Source organism: Lipomyces doorenjongii (genome assembly GCF_038497915.1).
Source record: "Lipomyces doorenjongii strain NRRL Y-27504 unplaced genomic scaffold V1508scaffold_2, whole genome shotgun sequence".
Taxonomy (NCBI): domain Eukaryota; kingdom Fungi; phylum Ascomycota; class Lipomycetes; order Lipomycetales; family Lipomycetaceae; genus Lipomyces; species Lipomyces doorenjongii.
The window spans coordinates 172,078-185,541 of NW_027118069.1; the positions used below are offsets into that span (position 1 = coordinate 172,078).

At 45.5% G+C, this 13,464-nt stretch overlaps 6 protein-coding genes and 1 non-coding gene across 7 annotated transcripts; 3 read left to right on the forward strand and 4 right to left on the reverse strand.

Annotated features, from left to right (window-relative positions):
• The first annotated feature begins 589 nt into the window (after positions 1–589).
• On the forward strand, positions 590–2,894 carry V1508DRAFT_408546 (methylenetetrahydrofolate reductase-domain-containing protein). The gene is made up of 3 exons (XM_066939019.1): positions 590–853; positions 938–1,988; positions 2,039–2,894. The coding sequence occupies exons 1-3, from the start codon at positions 767–769 to the stop codon at positions 2,731–2,733; spliced, it is 1,833 nt and encodes a 610-aa protein (XP_066798732.1). The 5' UTR covers positions 590–766; the 3' UTR covers positions 2,734–2,894.
• V1508DRAFT_408547 (uncharacterized protein) lies at positions 2,840–4,611 on the reverse strand. Its single transcript, XM_066939020.1, has one exon. The coding sequence runs from the start codon at positions 4,549–4,551 to the stop codon at positions 2,950–2,952; it is 1,602 nt and encodes a 533-aa protein (XP_066798733.1). The 5' UTR covers positions 4,552–4,611; the 3' UTR covers positions 2,840–2,949.
• Positions 4,612–5,179: 568 nt separating this feature from the next.
• On the forward strand, positions 5,180–7,540 carry V1508DRAFT_408550 (Sec1-like protein). The gene is made up of 5 exons (XM_066939021.1): positions 5,180–5,364; positions 5,421–5,501; positions 5,558–5,672; positions 5,726–5,940; positions 5,991–7,540. Exons 1-5 carry the CDS (start codon positions 5,284–5,286, stop codon positions 7,416–7,418), a joined length of 1,920 nt encoding a protein of 639 aa, XP_066798734.1. The 5' UTR covers positions 5,180–5,283; the 3' UTR covers positions 7,419–7,540.
• On the reverse strand, positions 7,424–9,423 carry V1508DRAFT_379391 (uncharacterized protein). Its single transcript, XM_066937655.1, has 8 exons — positions 9,178–9,423; positions 9,008–9,124; positions 8,925–8,930; positions 8,477–8,853; positions 8,253–8,429; positions 8,036–8,200; positions 7,767–7,986; positions 7,424–7,715 (listed from the first exon to the last, which is right to left on the reverse strand). Exons 1-8 carry the CDS (start codon positions 9,210–9,212, stop codon positions 7,529–7,531), a joined length of 1,284 nt encoding a protein of 427 aa, XP_066798735.1. The 5' UTR covers positions 9,213–9,423; the 3' UTR covers positions 7,424–7,528.
• On the forward strand, positions 9,302–10,554 carry V1508DRAFT_363577 (uncharacterized protein). The gene is made up of 2 exons (XM_066937273.1): positions 9,302–9,636; positions 9,695–10,554. Exons 1-2 carry the CDS (start codon positions 9,601–9,603, stop codon positions 10,337–10,339), a joined length of 681 nt encoding a protein of 226 aa, XP_066798736.1. The 5' UTR covers positions 9,302–9,600; the 3' UTR covers positions 10,340–10,554.
• Positions 10,555–10,619: 65 nt separating this feature from the next.
• On the reverse strand, positions 10,620–11,740 carry V1508DRAFT_98161 (uncharacterized protein). The gene is made up of 2 exons (XM_066943133.1): positions 11,391–11,740; positions 10,620–11,331 (listed from the first exon to the last, which is right to left on the reverse strand). The coding sequence occupies exons 1-2, from the start codon at positions 11,659–11,661 to the stop codon at positions 10,715–10,717; spliced, it is 888 nt and encodes a 295-aa protein (XP_066798737.1). The 5' UTR covers positions 11,662–11,740; the 3' UTR covers positions 10,620–10,714.
• Positions 11,741–11,971: 231 nt separating this feature from the next.
• On the reverse strand, positions 11,972–12,076 carry V1508DRAFT_t4. Its single transcript has one exon. It is a non-coding gene; the product is annotated as a tRNA-Pro (tRNA).
• Between the last annotated feature and the right edge of the window lie 1,388 nt (positions 12,077–13,464).

Consider the following 13,464-nt stretch of genomic DNA (forward strand, 5'->3'; position numbering starts at 1 on the left):
TCACGCGATGGCCCGCTAGCGAGACTAGATTTTTAATGGTATTTTAAGATTTCTTACAAAGTTCTAGCTGTTCCTGCGGATATGGAACAGCCTTGGATTGATTGACGCAGTTGTGAGACAAGGACGACAAACTCTGGTAACCTGATCTAACGGCATCCACCAAGTTCATGGGCTTTATTGTTCCATCATGTTCATTGAAGCCGGTTGTTGGTGGTGCAACTGTCATGCTCTCGGGCGTAACAGTCTGTCAGCGGGTAGGCGTGAAGACGAATTGGGGCAAAGAAAGTTCTGAGTCTTACTTGTGTTTTGGTGTTACTTTTCTTAATATTCTTAAAGACATTTGCTGATCTCTCTGATAGTTTCCTGTTCTGAAGCAAATGATTGTGGACAAAAAGTCTCATCAAAGAAAGCGTGATGGACGTACTATGATGCGGGATTCAGTACGTTGTAGAGAATTTGTATTCCATTAATAAAGCAAATTTAAATAATATAGTAGTAAAAGTAGATCAGGTGTGATTCACTATCGTTGCGCTCTTAAATCGTAGTTAACGCGAGGCCAAGGCGTAAATTACTGCTACTCCCAAGGAGTCAATCCTTAGATTCGTTTTTCTCCTGGACAACATTAAGCAAAATCATAGATCTGGCAACGCTGACGGCGACAGCAGACACACGCCGATATTTTTTTCTGATCATATGCGAATTGATTGAACTTCGTAAGCAGAATTTGGTACTCTGCAGTTTCACCTCGTGCGAAGAAGTTTGACAAATGACTACGATAATCGAAAGAATTGCGGCCCTCAAGCCCGAGGAGCCTTTCTTTTCCTTTGAATTTTTTCCGCCAAAGACAGACTCGGTATGATTCTTGAAATAATATTTTGGATAATTTGATGTCGCTCTGGACATATTTGCAATCGCTAACTCATACGTATTCTTGCAGGGCGTTCAGAATCTCGTTGCTCGTCTACGCCGTATGGCTCAATTGAACCCACTCTTTGTCAATATCACTTGGGGAGCTGGTGGATCAACTGTATCAAAGTCATTGGATCTTGCTACATTATGCACGGCCGAACTGGGCCTTACTACTTGTCTCCACTTGACTTGCACAAACATGGAAAAGAGTATTATCGACGAAGCACTTTCGAAAGCCAAGCAACACGGAATCCGTAACATTCTCGCGTTGAGAGGTGATCCTCCTAGAGGTGAAGAATACTGGACACCGCCAGAATCACAGGAGTTTATGTACGCAGTTGATTTGGTCCGGTACATTCGTGAACAATACGGCGACTACTTCTGTATTGGAGTCGCCGCATACCCAGAAGGCTACGCCGACGGCTCAAATCCCGAGGCTAAAGATCCTAAGATAGATCTGCCGTACCTCATCGAGAAAACTGCAGCTGGTGCGGACTTCATCATGACACAGCTATTCTTCGACACCGACAAATTTCTTGCATTTGAGAAAATGCTACGGGAGCATGAGTCCGGAATTTTCGAGACGATTCCGATTATTCCTGGACTGCTACCTATTAACACATTCCAATCTTTCATTCGTACCGCCAAACTAAGTCATGCACACCTTCCCGACAATATCCTCGAAAAGATAGATTCTGTTCCCAGCACGGATGACGAGCAGGTCAAACAAGTTGGGGTTGAGATACTAGTGGAAATGATTGATCGGATTTACAATGAAACTCACCATCGCGTTCGTGGTTTCCATTTCTACACTCTCAATCTTGAGCGCTCTGTTGCGTTGATACTTGACAAGAGCAACGTCGTTAAGACACCTCTAAGGCTCAAGGTAGTCTCTCAGGGAACGGAAAAGAAGATAGAGAAGCCCATTTCTATCGAATCAGTACTTTCAGACGGTGTGAAGGATGTTAAAATTACCGAGAAAGTTGCTGTTGCTGTTCCAGCGTCTGAGGTGTCCATGACATCCGAGGCTTCTTGGGACGATTTCCCAAACGGAAGATGGGGTGATCCTAGATCACCAGGTACGATTTTTGTACATACTTATTCGATGATGCAACTAATGCATGGTTAGCCTACGGTGAGATTGATGGATATGGCATCACTCTCCATGTCCCGGCGAAGAGAGCTCTAGAGCTATGGGGAAGCCCGGAAACTACAGCGGATATTTCGGAGTTATTTGTTCAATACCTAAAGGGTACACTACCAGTCCTACCATGGTCAGAAGAGGAGGGTTTGAGCCCCGAAACAAAACTAATTGAAGCCGACCTGATTAGATTAAATAAGCTTGGTCTCTGGACCGTTGCCTCGCAACCAGCGGTCAATGGCGTCCGAAGCGACGACAAGATCTTCGGCTGGGGCCCACGCAATGGATATGTTTTCCAAAAGGCTTTGATCGAGTTTTTTGTGCCCGAGAACAGATGGTTCACACTCAAGGAGAAGCTTCAGATCGGTGACTCGGTGTCATACTATGCCGGAAATTGTAGGGGCGACTTCTTTTCCAATATGAACGCTAACGATGTCAATGCTGTTACCTGGGGTGTCTTCCCCAACAGGGAAGTTGTCCAGCCAACTATAATCGAGGAACAGTCCTTCAAAGCGTGGAGTGAAGAAGCCTTCGCCGTCTGGAAGGAATGGCAGCGTCTGTATCCTCGCGCATCTAAGACGTCAAACCTGATCAACACGATCCACGAGTCCTACTATCTGGTTTCTATTATTCATCATGACTATGTTAATACTAATGCACTATGGAATTTTTTGCAGCTATAATTGATCTGTTTTGGTTATAGTGCAGGCAGGGATGGTCAAAATTTTTCTGGGAAAAGTTGTCAATGGACATTTAGACGTAAATTGAAAGCGCCAGTTTTGCATTATACTTTGTTAAAAGTCATTAATATTTATAATCCGAACGATTCTAATTTATCTATAAGACAAATACGATCTTTTCATCCCATAAACGCCAAAAACAATCAATGCGATCAGTCCTTAAAAATGAAACTTGAAATTATGTCCACCAGCATGCTGACGAGGACCACTGCTCTGCCTATAAAACGTTCGTCCACCCTGCTGGAAAAACTGCTGTTGGGCACCACCGAATCCCCCGAATCCAGGTTGGAAGAAAGGATTAAATCCGCCCGCGCCACCACCGGGCTGAGAGCGATCATTAGGATCATCGCCACTGTCAAATCGCTCACGGAGTTCAGGATTAGAGAGCACCTCATACGCCTCATTTATTTCAGCCATTTTTTTTTCAACAAGGTCAAGTTTGAGATCGCCTCTGTACTTGTCAGGATGGAATTCCTTAGTCTTCGAACGATATGCCTTCTTGATATCCTTATCCGTCGCGTCACGGCCAACTCCAAGAACTTTGTAATAATCCTTCGACTTGGCCCGCTTGAGAAGCACATGTGCCTCGTTAAGCATACTATTAACCTGCTGGTTCTGGCCACCCGATGCCTCCTTCGCTTTATTTAACACTTCAATAGCCTTGTCAAACTCATCATTGTTTATGTGAACTCTCGCAGTAAAGAGTAGAGCAACAATAGACTCCGGGCGATAGTCGAGCGTTCGTGCGCAGTATGTGATTCCCGGTCCCCATCTCTTGAGGTCAAGATAAGCCTCGCAAGTAGCCTCGAGAAGCTCGACCTCCAGATCCTTGGCGGTGGAGGGTGGGATTTTCTCTTCCTTGTCGACATTCGCAATCATCTCCTCAATCTTCTTCAACAAACCTTCTCTATCTGCACCTCCAGAAACAATCGTCTTCTCGAGCGCAACCCATATGTGTTTCTCTCTCAATTCGTTCGCCTTCACTATCTCCCTGTCCAATCGCTTGTACTCTCTGAATGCAGTCTTACAAGCTTTCGCATCAGGATCGTAACGCAAGCATTTTGCTAATTGCTGAATTGCACGGTCTCTGTCGTTCAAGTATAAATACTGAAGTCGCGCAATGCGAACATGGGGTTCTGGCGACAGCGGATTCGCATTGGCAAGGTGGCTCAAGTCCGCAACCGCCTCGCGAATAAGTCCCTTTGCAAGTCTGCACTCCGCTCTGAGAGATCGAAGCGAGGTCACTGCAGATGCGGACGAAATAGCGCTACTCGAGTGCGCAATGCACTCATCCAGCTTTCCAGCCTCCTTCGCCTTAAGTGCAGCTTTGACTTCGTTCTCAGCTGCAAACACTGACTCGATATTCTCCTTCTGGTTGCCAGTCGCAGTCTTAAAGTCTTTCCGTGCACCATCCCAATTACCCATCTTCAACCTCAACTTTCCCCGCTGCACGAGCGCTGAGTCAAAATCAGGCTTCATCTCCAACACCTGATCAAAATCCGCAACTGCGGAGTTCAATCTTCCAATCGATAAGTAAGTCGCACCACGCTTGAACACGGATAAATAGTTCTGAGGATCATATTTCACTGCGGCATCGTAGAATTGCAATGCATCCTGGAAATTGCCTTGCGTAAGGAGCGCGTCTGCTTTCGCGAGGTACGCGGAAGCGGTGAGGTCACCGAGGTCTACCTCCACGGCGCCACTACTGGACGCCAGGAGGATCAAAACAAAGCCGCTGAGGACATTTGATCGAAGTATCATGACTGTATGCTCAGATTGTCCCGATACCTAATGCGTACAAAGTAGGTAACTGAATCTTTGAAACTGGAGGTGTGGTTGAGGCCAGCTAGCTATAATGCACGTACTGCCGGATCGCCCGCCACATTCATATTACCCGGCCCTGTGATCAAGATGTTGTCACATCGATTTTTAAGGCATGATTCCCCAGAACATTTAAGGACCTCTACGTAACTTTACGTATATTAGTAGTTTTAGATGAACACAAACATAAGTAGTAACAATGTCACCTACAATATGGGACTACAAGCTTGCTATGAGTAATACCTCAAACCGTATGATGTTCTGCCTGCATGTTCTCTGAATCCAACATGGTATGTGTAGATTAGACAGTGTGATGGCATGCAGGCAAGGGATGGCTCCCTCTCGACTCAAGCAAACGCATGAACGACGTAATTCGGCAACAATTGAAGTCCAAGTGTATTAAGTGCCACGTTAGATGTATTATTTTAAATAATTTGCCGGAGAAATGATGTGCGTGAAGTTGTGTGACGAAAATCGAATATCCGCAATTTCGAAAGGCCGGATTCGGCGTACAAGTATTGCAATCTGATGGGGTTTGTACCTCGCTGATTGCCGATGCAGTCGCGATATCCGCCCAAACATATAGATTCGCCAATTGTCAGCCTGATGTTGTCACTCCCAAGTCTGGTCAATTAATCGGTCATACGTTGATTTTAGCATAGTTTATGAATAATGACGACGATATTGACCACGATCAACCCAAAGGCGTTAAAGGTGGATGCACTGGCATCATTTCTGCAATTGCTAGAGTCCGTGAGTAGTCAAAATCCCGTCTTGCGAATTCCTATATTTAACAGAGTGTTACTCAGGTTCGGGGAAAGAAATCTTTGATTTTAGATAGAACGCTGTCCGCGCCATTGAGTCATATTGCCCGATTCTCGGTGTTGCAAGTGCGTCGTAATTAGTTCCCCTGTCTATTCTGATATTGAAATTCTAACAACATTAGGAACACGGCGTTGATAATATATTTTGGCTTGATGATGGTCCACAAAAGGACACTGTGCAGAGGAATATTGTGTATCTAATACGAGGCGATATTAAGAATGCGCGGATAGTTTGCGGTATGTGGTCGTTCGCTTATTTGCGGTATAGGTACTGACATAACGACATACAGATCAAGTCAAGCGGATAATCCAAACTTCTGACGTTGACTACGACTTCAATGTGTTTCTTTACCCCCGAAGAATGCTATCAGTGGAAAAAACCTTTGAAGAGGAGGGCGTACTCGGCGATGTTACAATATCAGAGTGGAACCTTGGCTTCATACCACTGGAAGAAGATGTATTCAGTATTGAACTACCAAATTCTGGATTTAAAGATATGCATCTGGTATGTCTTGCTGACCATTGTATATTTGTTAGTTGCTAATAACGTGCAAGTACGGGCTGCCTACAACAGTAAGTTTCGCGGCACTCTCGTTGAATGCGCTTCAGAAACAATATGGTGTATATCCACGTATAATAGGAAAAGGCAATAACGCTAAGAAATTATGCGACCTATTGCTACGCATGCGCCAAGAGTCGCAGGCAAGTTCAGAACAGGCAGAATGGGCAAAAGGTGACACCACGGCGTTCGAACAGCTTGTTATTATCGAACGAAGCACGGATATGGTGACACCGTTGATGACGCAATTGACGTACGAAGGATTGATAGACGAAGTTTTTGGAATCAACAACTCTCAGGCGGAAATTCCAAGTGCGATATTTACGGCCTCGAATCCCAAGTTACCGCCGAATGCACCAAGCAGTAGCTCCGTTATCAGCACCGCGCCCATAACAGACAGGAAAACTCGTAAAATTGTCTTGGATTCTAACGACGGGCTATTCGCGAATCTGAGGGATTTGAACTTTGCAGTGGTTGGCACAACTCTGAATAAAGCTGCTCGAAAGCTGAATGAAGAATATGAGGAACGGCATCAAGCAAAAACGGTATCTCAGATCAAAGAGTTTGTAGGCAAACTAGGAGGTCTACAAGCCGAGCACCAGAGTCTTCGTCTACACACCAATCTTGCAGAAGAAATCATGAACAGAACACAAACTGAGTTCTTCAACCGAGCGCTGGAGGTACAGCAGAATCTTGTGGCTTCAGGGTTGGATACTAGCACGTTGAATCAGACAATCGAAGAGCTAATTGCCCGTGGCGTTGCAATTGATGTTGTTTTGCGGTTACTCGCCGTTGAATGTCTCTCAAGCGGCGGGATGAAGGAGAAAGACCTTGCCCAATTCAAGAGACTGATATTAAATGAGTACGGATATGAACACATCCTCACGCTGAGTATTTTGCAAAAGCTGGACCTGATCTATGCGCGAGGAAAGGGATATTCCCAATTCCAGTTCTCGAATTTACGTAAGACTCTGCGGTTGATTGTTGATGACGTGAACGAGCAAGCACCTGATGATATTGCATACGTCTACTCCGGCTATGCACCCCTGAGTATCCGACTAGTGCAGATGGTTATCCAAAAACGCGCTCTTGGCACCAGAATATCAAGTTTAGGCTCCGGATGGCGCGGTGCAGATGACATATTGCGGAACATTAACGGCGAGCACTTCGATGAACTTCAGAAAGGCGAAGAGCGCGCACTTCGAGCGAGAGCTATGCTAAGCGCAAAGAAGGAGAAGAAGACCGTCGTAGTATTTTTCTTGGGCGGTGTCACGTTCACCGAAATCGCTGCATTGCGGTTCATTGCTAAGCAGGAGACTGAACGGCGGAATATCTTGATTCTGACCACCGGTATTATTGATGGAAAGGAGATCATCAAAATGGCGATGGACCAGGTTCCGTCTGTTGGGCCAATAGATGTGTAGGGTAAGTGAATAAATTTTCAATTGATTTATTTGGGTGTATTTTTTGGTGAATGTAGTCAGCATACGGGGTGTGCTAACCGAGGTTGTAATCCTAATACTATACAAATAATCTAATAAAGGAGCCTTAGCTTGACACTGAACGGAAGCCCTGGGTCCGTGATTGAAACTTCTTGACCATTTGAAACCAATTCCCTGAGTTTCTTGAAAAGATTTGGCCGCGTGGCTTCTTCCAACTGAGGCGGTGATTGCAGGTACAGGTTGCGCTCTGCTGTTCTCAGGGATGGATTTTTGATTCGTCTAAGATCCGCGTTAATATCTCTAGATTGGAAATTTAGTAAAAATACGTACACTTGTTGCGAATCAGGGAGTTGTTGCATAAACTCCTCAAGAGTCCACTCTGGGTTCGCGTCGAAGTCACTAGCAAGATTTCCACACACAGGACAGTCGTCTTTCTTTTCATACTCAAAAGTGTATGTGTAAATTGAGTCATTGCCGCTGTACATCATATAGTTGTTCATGTAGGGGCTGCAAGTGGTAGCGATCTTCAAGGCTTCGTTGCAGCACGATGCTAGCCATTCGTCAGATAGTGAACTTGCAATTAGGAGTCAAGTACATACCAGCGATGATGGCATTAGTGGATGCGATAGCGGGAATAATGTTCTTCGCGACGCCCTGGGTTAGTGAATATGTAACTCCACTAATTTTAAATTCTCGAGCACGACGCAGCGCGGTTTCATATAGCCATTGAACATGCTCGGGATTGTCATTATCTAATTTTTTATCTGGGCCATCATTAGTTGAGTGTGGAATACATTTGGCAGTAAATGTGTATACCTTTAAAAACTCTTGGCCATTCCAAAACGCTGGCCCATTCGACACAGTGCTCCGGTAACCTGGGAGTGTTGGCAATAGTGCACATCGGGAAAGTTTGCTGCTTTCCAAGCATCTCGAGAGAGCACTCGTAGCACGACGTGATGGTGGGTAATATGACACGCGACTGGCCCTTAAATCCTGCACCAAGTCAACAATAATGTCCAAAAACCCGCACTGGCACATACCCTCAGTGCCACCGTCAATAAGCGGCTTCAAACTCTCAGGATTATTCATATCGACCATATTGACAAGCGTAGCATTAATCCATCGTCGCGCCTCAACACTATCCAGTCCACATATCACGATACCAAACTGGGAATAATAATCCTCATCCTTATCCTGAATTTTTCCAAAGTAAGGAGTAATGGTGACGCCCTTGACACGCTTCATGATAAACTCGGCTGCCACGATGGCCTTAGATTTACCGACGTCGGATTGCCGAAACAGGAACTGGCGATTCAGATTGGATATGTCGATTGTGTCCATGTCAATGACATGTATGTCTGTAAACCCAGAAAGCGCTAGATTTTTTAGAATCTCACAGCCAAGACCGCCCGCGCCACTATACCGCATTAACTTAGCACCAGGCGCGATGTCACTTCAAGACCGATTCGGAATGTTATATGGACTTACATGACCCTGCATTAACCGTGGTCAGCATCTTCATGGCAAGTCATCCCGACGCCGTGATATACACGCCATAAAACCCAACTTACAGAATCTTCATTCTAGAAAGGAAATCATAGACTTCTGGACCAGGAACATACGCCTCGTCAGTAAACGGTCCGGTACGCGCCAATATCCGCTTCAATGCCGACCTGCGACTTGTAACACTGCGCGCATCAGTACTTTCATCTCACTCTATTGCAAATAAAACCATACGTACTTCTTGACAGGACCATCCGCTTCCATAGCCGTCATACTGTTTACAAAGGTCTCCTGATGAAAGTCTAATGACAGTGTGCTTCGACCAAGTTATCCTACATCCACAATGCAAAGCCAACTAAACTATACGGTAATCAAGGTCAGTAATATGCCACATTTTTAAACTGGTGACAAATCTTCGGGTCAGGGGCGCGTCGAAAACTACCTGACGCATCCGTGTTCAAGGTGCATCTCTAGCTCATCGGCACGTCATAGAGAAGAGCAATTCTACTCCAGCAGGATTTGCCCGCGTGATCTACCTTACTGTTCCCCCGCTTAAGGCCTTTAATATCAAGCCATAACTCGGTTGGACGGCGAGCTTTTTGGCAATCTTATTAATACTCGGATCACTTTTGTTTTGGCATTTCGTTCGTTATAAGAAAATATGGGAGCAAAGAAGAACACGGAAAATTCCAAGAAGGTAATGATGACCACAGCTACGGTTCCGCAACAATAAATGCTAATACAACTGATATTAGGCTGCCGGAAATGCTCGCAAGGCTGAAGCTGCGGCCCAGAAGCAAGCTGCGGTTGACCGCAAGGTGGCAGAGACTGAAGACCGGGAATGGGGCAAGGGGGCCAAATCGAACGCGAAGAAGGAGGCAGAGGACGCCAAGAAAGCCGAAGCCCTGCGAAAGAAGCAGGAGCGTGAGGCATTATTGAAGGAGGAGATGGCGTCATTACCGAGCAAGCCAAAGGCTGGTACATCGCGTGGACAAGAGAAAATTGCGAGTAAGAGAGCAGGCAAGATTGATGACTTTCTGTCAAATAAGGATTCGATTACTCTTTCTGCTTCGAATATTGATGACGCACTTGATGCTCTATCGATCAGCGGGGCCAGTGGATCTAAGGCTGCTCCAAATGGAGGCATCGAACGGCATCCGGAGAGAAGATACAAGGGTGCCCTTGCGGCATACGAAGAACGCAGATTGCCGATCATCAAGGAGGAGCATAAGGGATTAAGGCTTAATCAGATGAAGGAATTGATTAAGAAGGAATTTGACAAGTCAGAGGAAAATCCATTTAATCAGGTCACAGTTAAGCATAACGCGACTCAACTGGAGGTTCGGGACGTCAAGCAGCAGATCAAGGAGCAGACCGAAAGAAGACTCGCATCAAATTAGTTCGTTCCAATGCTTGATTTGGTGCGCGTAATTGGGAAGCAGTCGTAAATAATCATGGAGAATAAATAAAATTGAGAATCGTGTTTGGGGTTGGATACATAAAAGAATTTTATTTCATGTTGTACAATATCTGAGACTAATAATATGAAGAACTGTGTTTGCACTACTAGTTGTAATAGGAACATTACGGAAGTAAACTAATTATTTCATTCAAGAGTAGATGGGCACCAAACATACGCCAAAACCAGTTACTTACAAACAGTACTCTATCCAACACCAAGCGTGTAAGCCAAAACAATAAAGTCGCAGTCAGACCCACGAGCATAAATAATAATCGACAACTGTATCTTCTACTGCTTAAATTTCTCTGGAGGTCTAGCAGCTTCCCTCACATTCTTTGATATTCGCACTATTTGCATCCGCCAATATAACCAGCCCCTCACCAATTCCCTTGCCAACTGCACCAAGCACATTTACCCCTGTGACCAATAGGGCATTGCCAACGGCACTACGCGATAGTCTGTCGACAACTGCACACGATAGTGCCAAGGTCCGCTCCGAGACCTTGTACTCTCGTTCCTTCTCAGCCAGTTTCCGAAGCAACTCAATAACATATGGCGTCGAGACTTTCATTGTCACAGCTAGTCCTCGTATCAAGTATATGATGGCCTCTTCTAACTTAGAATTGTCCTGCTGCGACTTGGGCAGCTGGTCACCGTTCGCGGACATCGTATTAACATCTGGTGTAGATCGCCGTTGGTATTCGGTGGCAATAACAGAGTCCGGGACAAACTTGCCAATGTCCATGATTTCTGAAAGGGTCAAGTTGGCGGGCAGTGCTCGGAGCAAGTACGTCAACGCATGCACATAGAGCTGCCGACTTATATCATTCCTAGGATCAGTGAGGGCTGATCCTTCGTTAGTCGCAGACCATTCTTGCTGTATTGAATGGTCCTCCATTTCGGTAATTGACAGAGTCATAAGGTGGTGTCCTAGTGTACAGGTTAGTCGAGTCGTTGATTTCATTGTGATCCAAAATCAATTAACTAACCATGTTTAGCAAATTTTTTCTGAATACTGGTTGTAGATTCGCCTGCAGCCTCATATCTCACAATTTCAGGGGACTCGGTCAGTTTCTCGTCAGACTTCGCTTGGAAATCGAGGAACTCCGTTGCTTCGAGAGCTAAGTTCTTCTGTGGCGATGACCGACCTGGAACGATCGACAACGCATAATTTAGAACCGAGGCCGAAATATGCGTCGGAGAATGCAACAGTGAGGACGATAAGTTCCGCACAGGTGTCATGGAAATCGGGCTGGTCATTTTTGCACAGCTCCAAAATCAGAGTGCCGTACAGTTTGTAAGCGTAATTAACGCACCAGCGAGATATTTTGTTGGGACAAATTCGGCCGTTATCACGATAGTAAACATGGTGACGACGACGAGCCGCAGGATGCTGCCTCGGGTTGCTGTCGCTCGGATCAGCACACTCTTGCCGTCATCGTGCAAATTGCCACCCTACAAAAATTAAACTCAGCGAAATTCTATTGTACATAAATTTAATTCACAAAATACAAGTTCAACTAAAGGTTTGAGATCTGAGACTGACGTACCATGAGAAATAAAAAAAATTGGGGTCATCCCGGGCTCGATCCGGGGTCTCCTGCAGTTTGCAAACACAAGTCAGCAGAGCTTCGTAACACCCGAAGCAGGCATACTACCACTATACTAATGACCCTTCGCCATGTGAGTTTGTGCCCAAAACAAGTATTACGCTTTTGTCTAGGTTTAGGGTTGTACATAAGGGAGAGTACAGCAATGAAAATTCTCACTGCGTATTTCTAACAAAATGTGTGCAGGGGGGCTGTGCGCGCGCATGCAAACAATTGACAAGTGACCCAGGGTATCTAAGGTTTAGCGTGCTGACGTCATGCACTCAGAGCGCTCTCCAAATGATCACTTGACTTCTTTGTAGCACAGCCCAAGCTGTAAGTTGCTACTAATTATATAAACTTAAGAGATTCCCCTGGCAAACCACGATTGATCTCCATCGTCTCTCTATCGACAAGCACCTCCTACACTCAATAACATAGCACTCTATTCTTCAGAATGGGAAACTGCTTCTCGTCCAACGTACCTCGCCGATCATCGTCCTCTTCAACGTACTCGGATAAGAATCGTCGCGGTTCCACTAGCAGTGCTACACGCGAGAGACGTCAGTCTTTGGCTCCCATACCATCTCACGATCCATACTCCGTCCGACCTGTCTTCCAGCAGCCAATGTACAGCCGGCACAGGAGTGTCAGCGAGGAATAAATACATATTAGCAATGTGCACACACGCACACTCTATACGGCATGATTTCTCTTCGTCGAAGCAAGCATCTTCTTCCATCGTGAATAGTACTATCAAAATCGTCATTTGATTCATCTTATCGTCTGGCGCCCTGGCGGGGATACACTAAGATCTGGAATTGGAGTTTTGCGTCATTGTTCAGGTACATTTTCTGGCTTTTGTGCGCGTTTTTTATGGTAATGTACTTAATATTTGTCATGTGTTTGGTTATTGTCTATACAGTAAAGTTGCATTTTGCCAGCTCATAATTCTTCTCACAATGAAATCTTAGTAACTTACATATCAACAATATGTTGCTCATGCTTGTGACAACCTCGGTAATCCTCAGATTACCCTCCAATTTTAGCTTTCCGAGAAGGACTGTAGTTGACTGGGTTCCCCGCTTTCAGAGTTGAAATCAGCCTCACCAGTCGGCGATCTCCAAATCGTACAATAATTGATGTAGCATCGCGGACCAGCCCGTCAACAATTGCTTGTTTCACACTATGACCTTGGCATGGCTCTGATCTCTTAGCAGTCACTTAGATCTTTGAATTAGCTGTAGCAACGCTTGCTTTGGACGGCCTACCAGACTCCCTGGAAATCTGGTGGTAACGCCCTGCACCACTAAGGGAGGATGCAAGCCTCAGCGCATGACCAACCGCCTTGATACTCTCATGATTACTGTAACTATGTCGTGCAATTTATTTGGGCTAATCGTCGGCGATATGTCCGTCTGACGTGCTAAAAGTCACACGGCAACAGGGGCGCTCGTGACGCGTGGAAATCAAA

Bases quoted from the DNA above. Each gene is read 5' to 3' on its own strand.
- V1508DRAFT_408546 (XM_066939019.1), top strand. From the start codon at position 767: ATGACTACGATAATCGAAAGAATTGCGGCCCTCAAGCCCGAGGAGCCT. The intron at 854-937 runs GTATGATTCTTG...GTATTCTTGCAG, and splicing joins TTCCGCCAAAGACAGACTCG to GGCGTTCAGAATCTCGTTGC. The intron at 1,989-2,038 runs GTACGATTTTTG...ATGCATGGTTAG, and splicing joins GGGTGATCCTAGATCACCAG to CCTACGGTGAGATTGATGGA.
- V1508DRAFT_408547 (XM_066939020.1), bottom strand. From the start codon at position 4,551: ATGATACTTCGATCAAATGTCCTCAGCGGCTTTGTTTTGATCCTCCTG.
- V1508DRAFT_408550 (XM_066939021.1), top strand. From the start codon at position 5,284: ATGACGACGATATTGACCACGATCAACCCAAAGGCGTTAAAGGTGGAT. The intron at 5,502-5,557 runs GTGCGTCGTAAT...TAACAACATTAG, and splicing joins CCCGATTCTCGGTGTTGCAA to GAACACGGCGTTGATAATAT. The intron at 5,673-5,725 runs GTATGTGGTCGT...AACGACATACAG, and splicing joins GAATGCGCGGATAGTTTGCG to ATCAAGTCAAGCGGATAATC.
- V1508DRAFT_379391 (XM_066937655.1), bottom strand. From the start codon at position 9,212: ATGACGGCTATGGAAGCGGATGGTCCTGTCAAGAA. The intron at 7,987-8,035 runs GTATGTACTTGA...ACGAATGGCTAG, and splicing joins CACTAATGCCATCATCGCTG to CATCGTGCTGCAACGAAGCC. The intron at 7,716-7,766 runs GTACGTATTTTT...CGCGGATCTTAG, and splicing joins CTCCCTGATTCGCAACAAGT to ACGAATCAAAAATCCATCCC.
- V1508DRAFT_363577 (XM_066937273.1), top strand. From the start codon at position 9,601: ATGGGAGCAAAGAAGAACACGGAAAATTCCAAGAAG. The intron at 9,637-9,694 runs GTAATGATGACC...AACTGATATTAG, and splicing joins ACACGGAAAATTCCAAGAAG to GCTGCCGGAAATGCTCGCAA.
- V1508DRAFT_98161 (XM_066943133.1), bottom strand. From the start codon at position 11,661: ATGACCAGCCCGATTTCCATGACACCTGTGCGGAACTTATCGTCCTCA. The intron at 11,332-11,390 runs GTTAGTTAATTG...CCTGTACACTAG, and splicing joins GAAAAAATTTGCTAAACATG to GACACCACCTTATGACTCTG.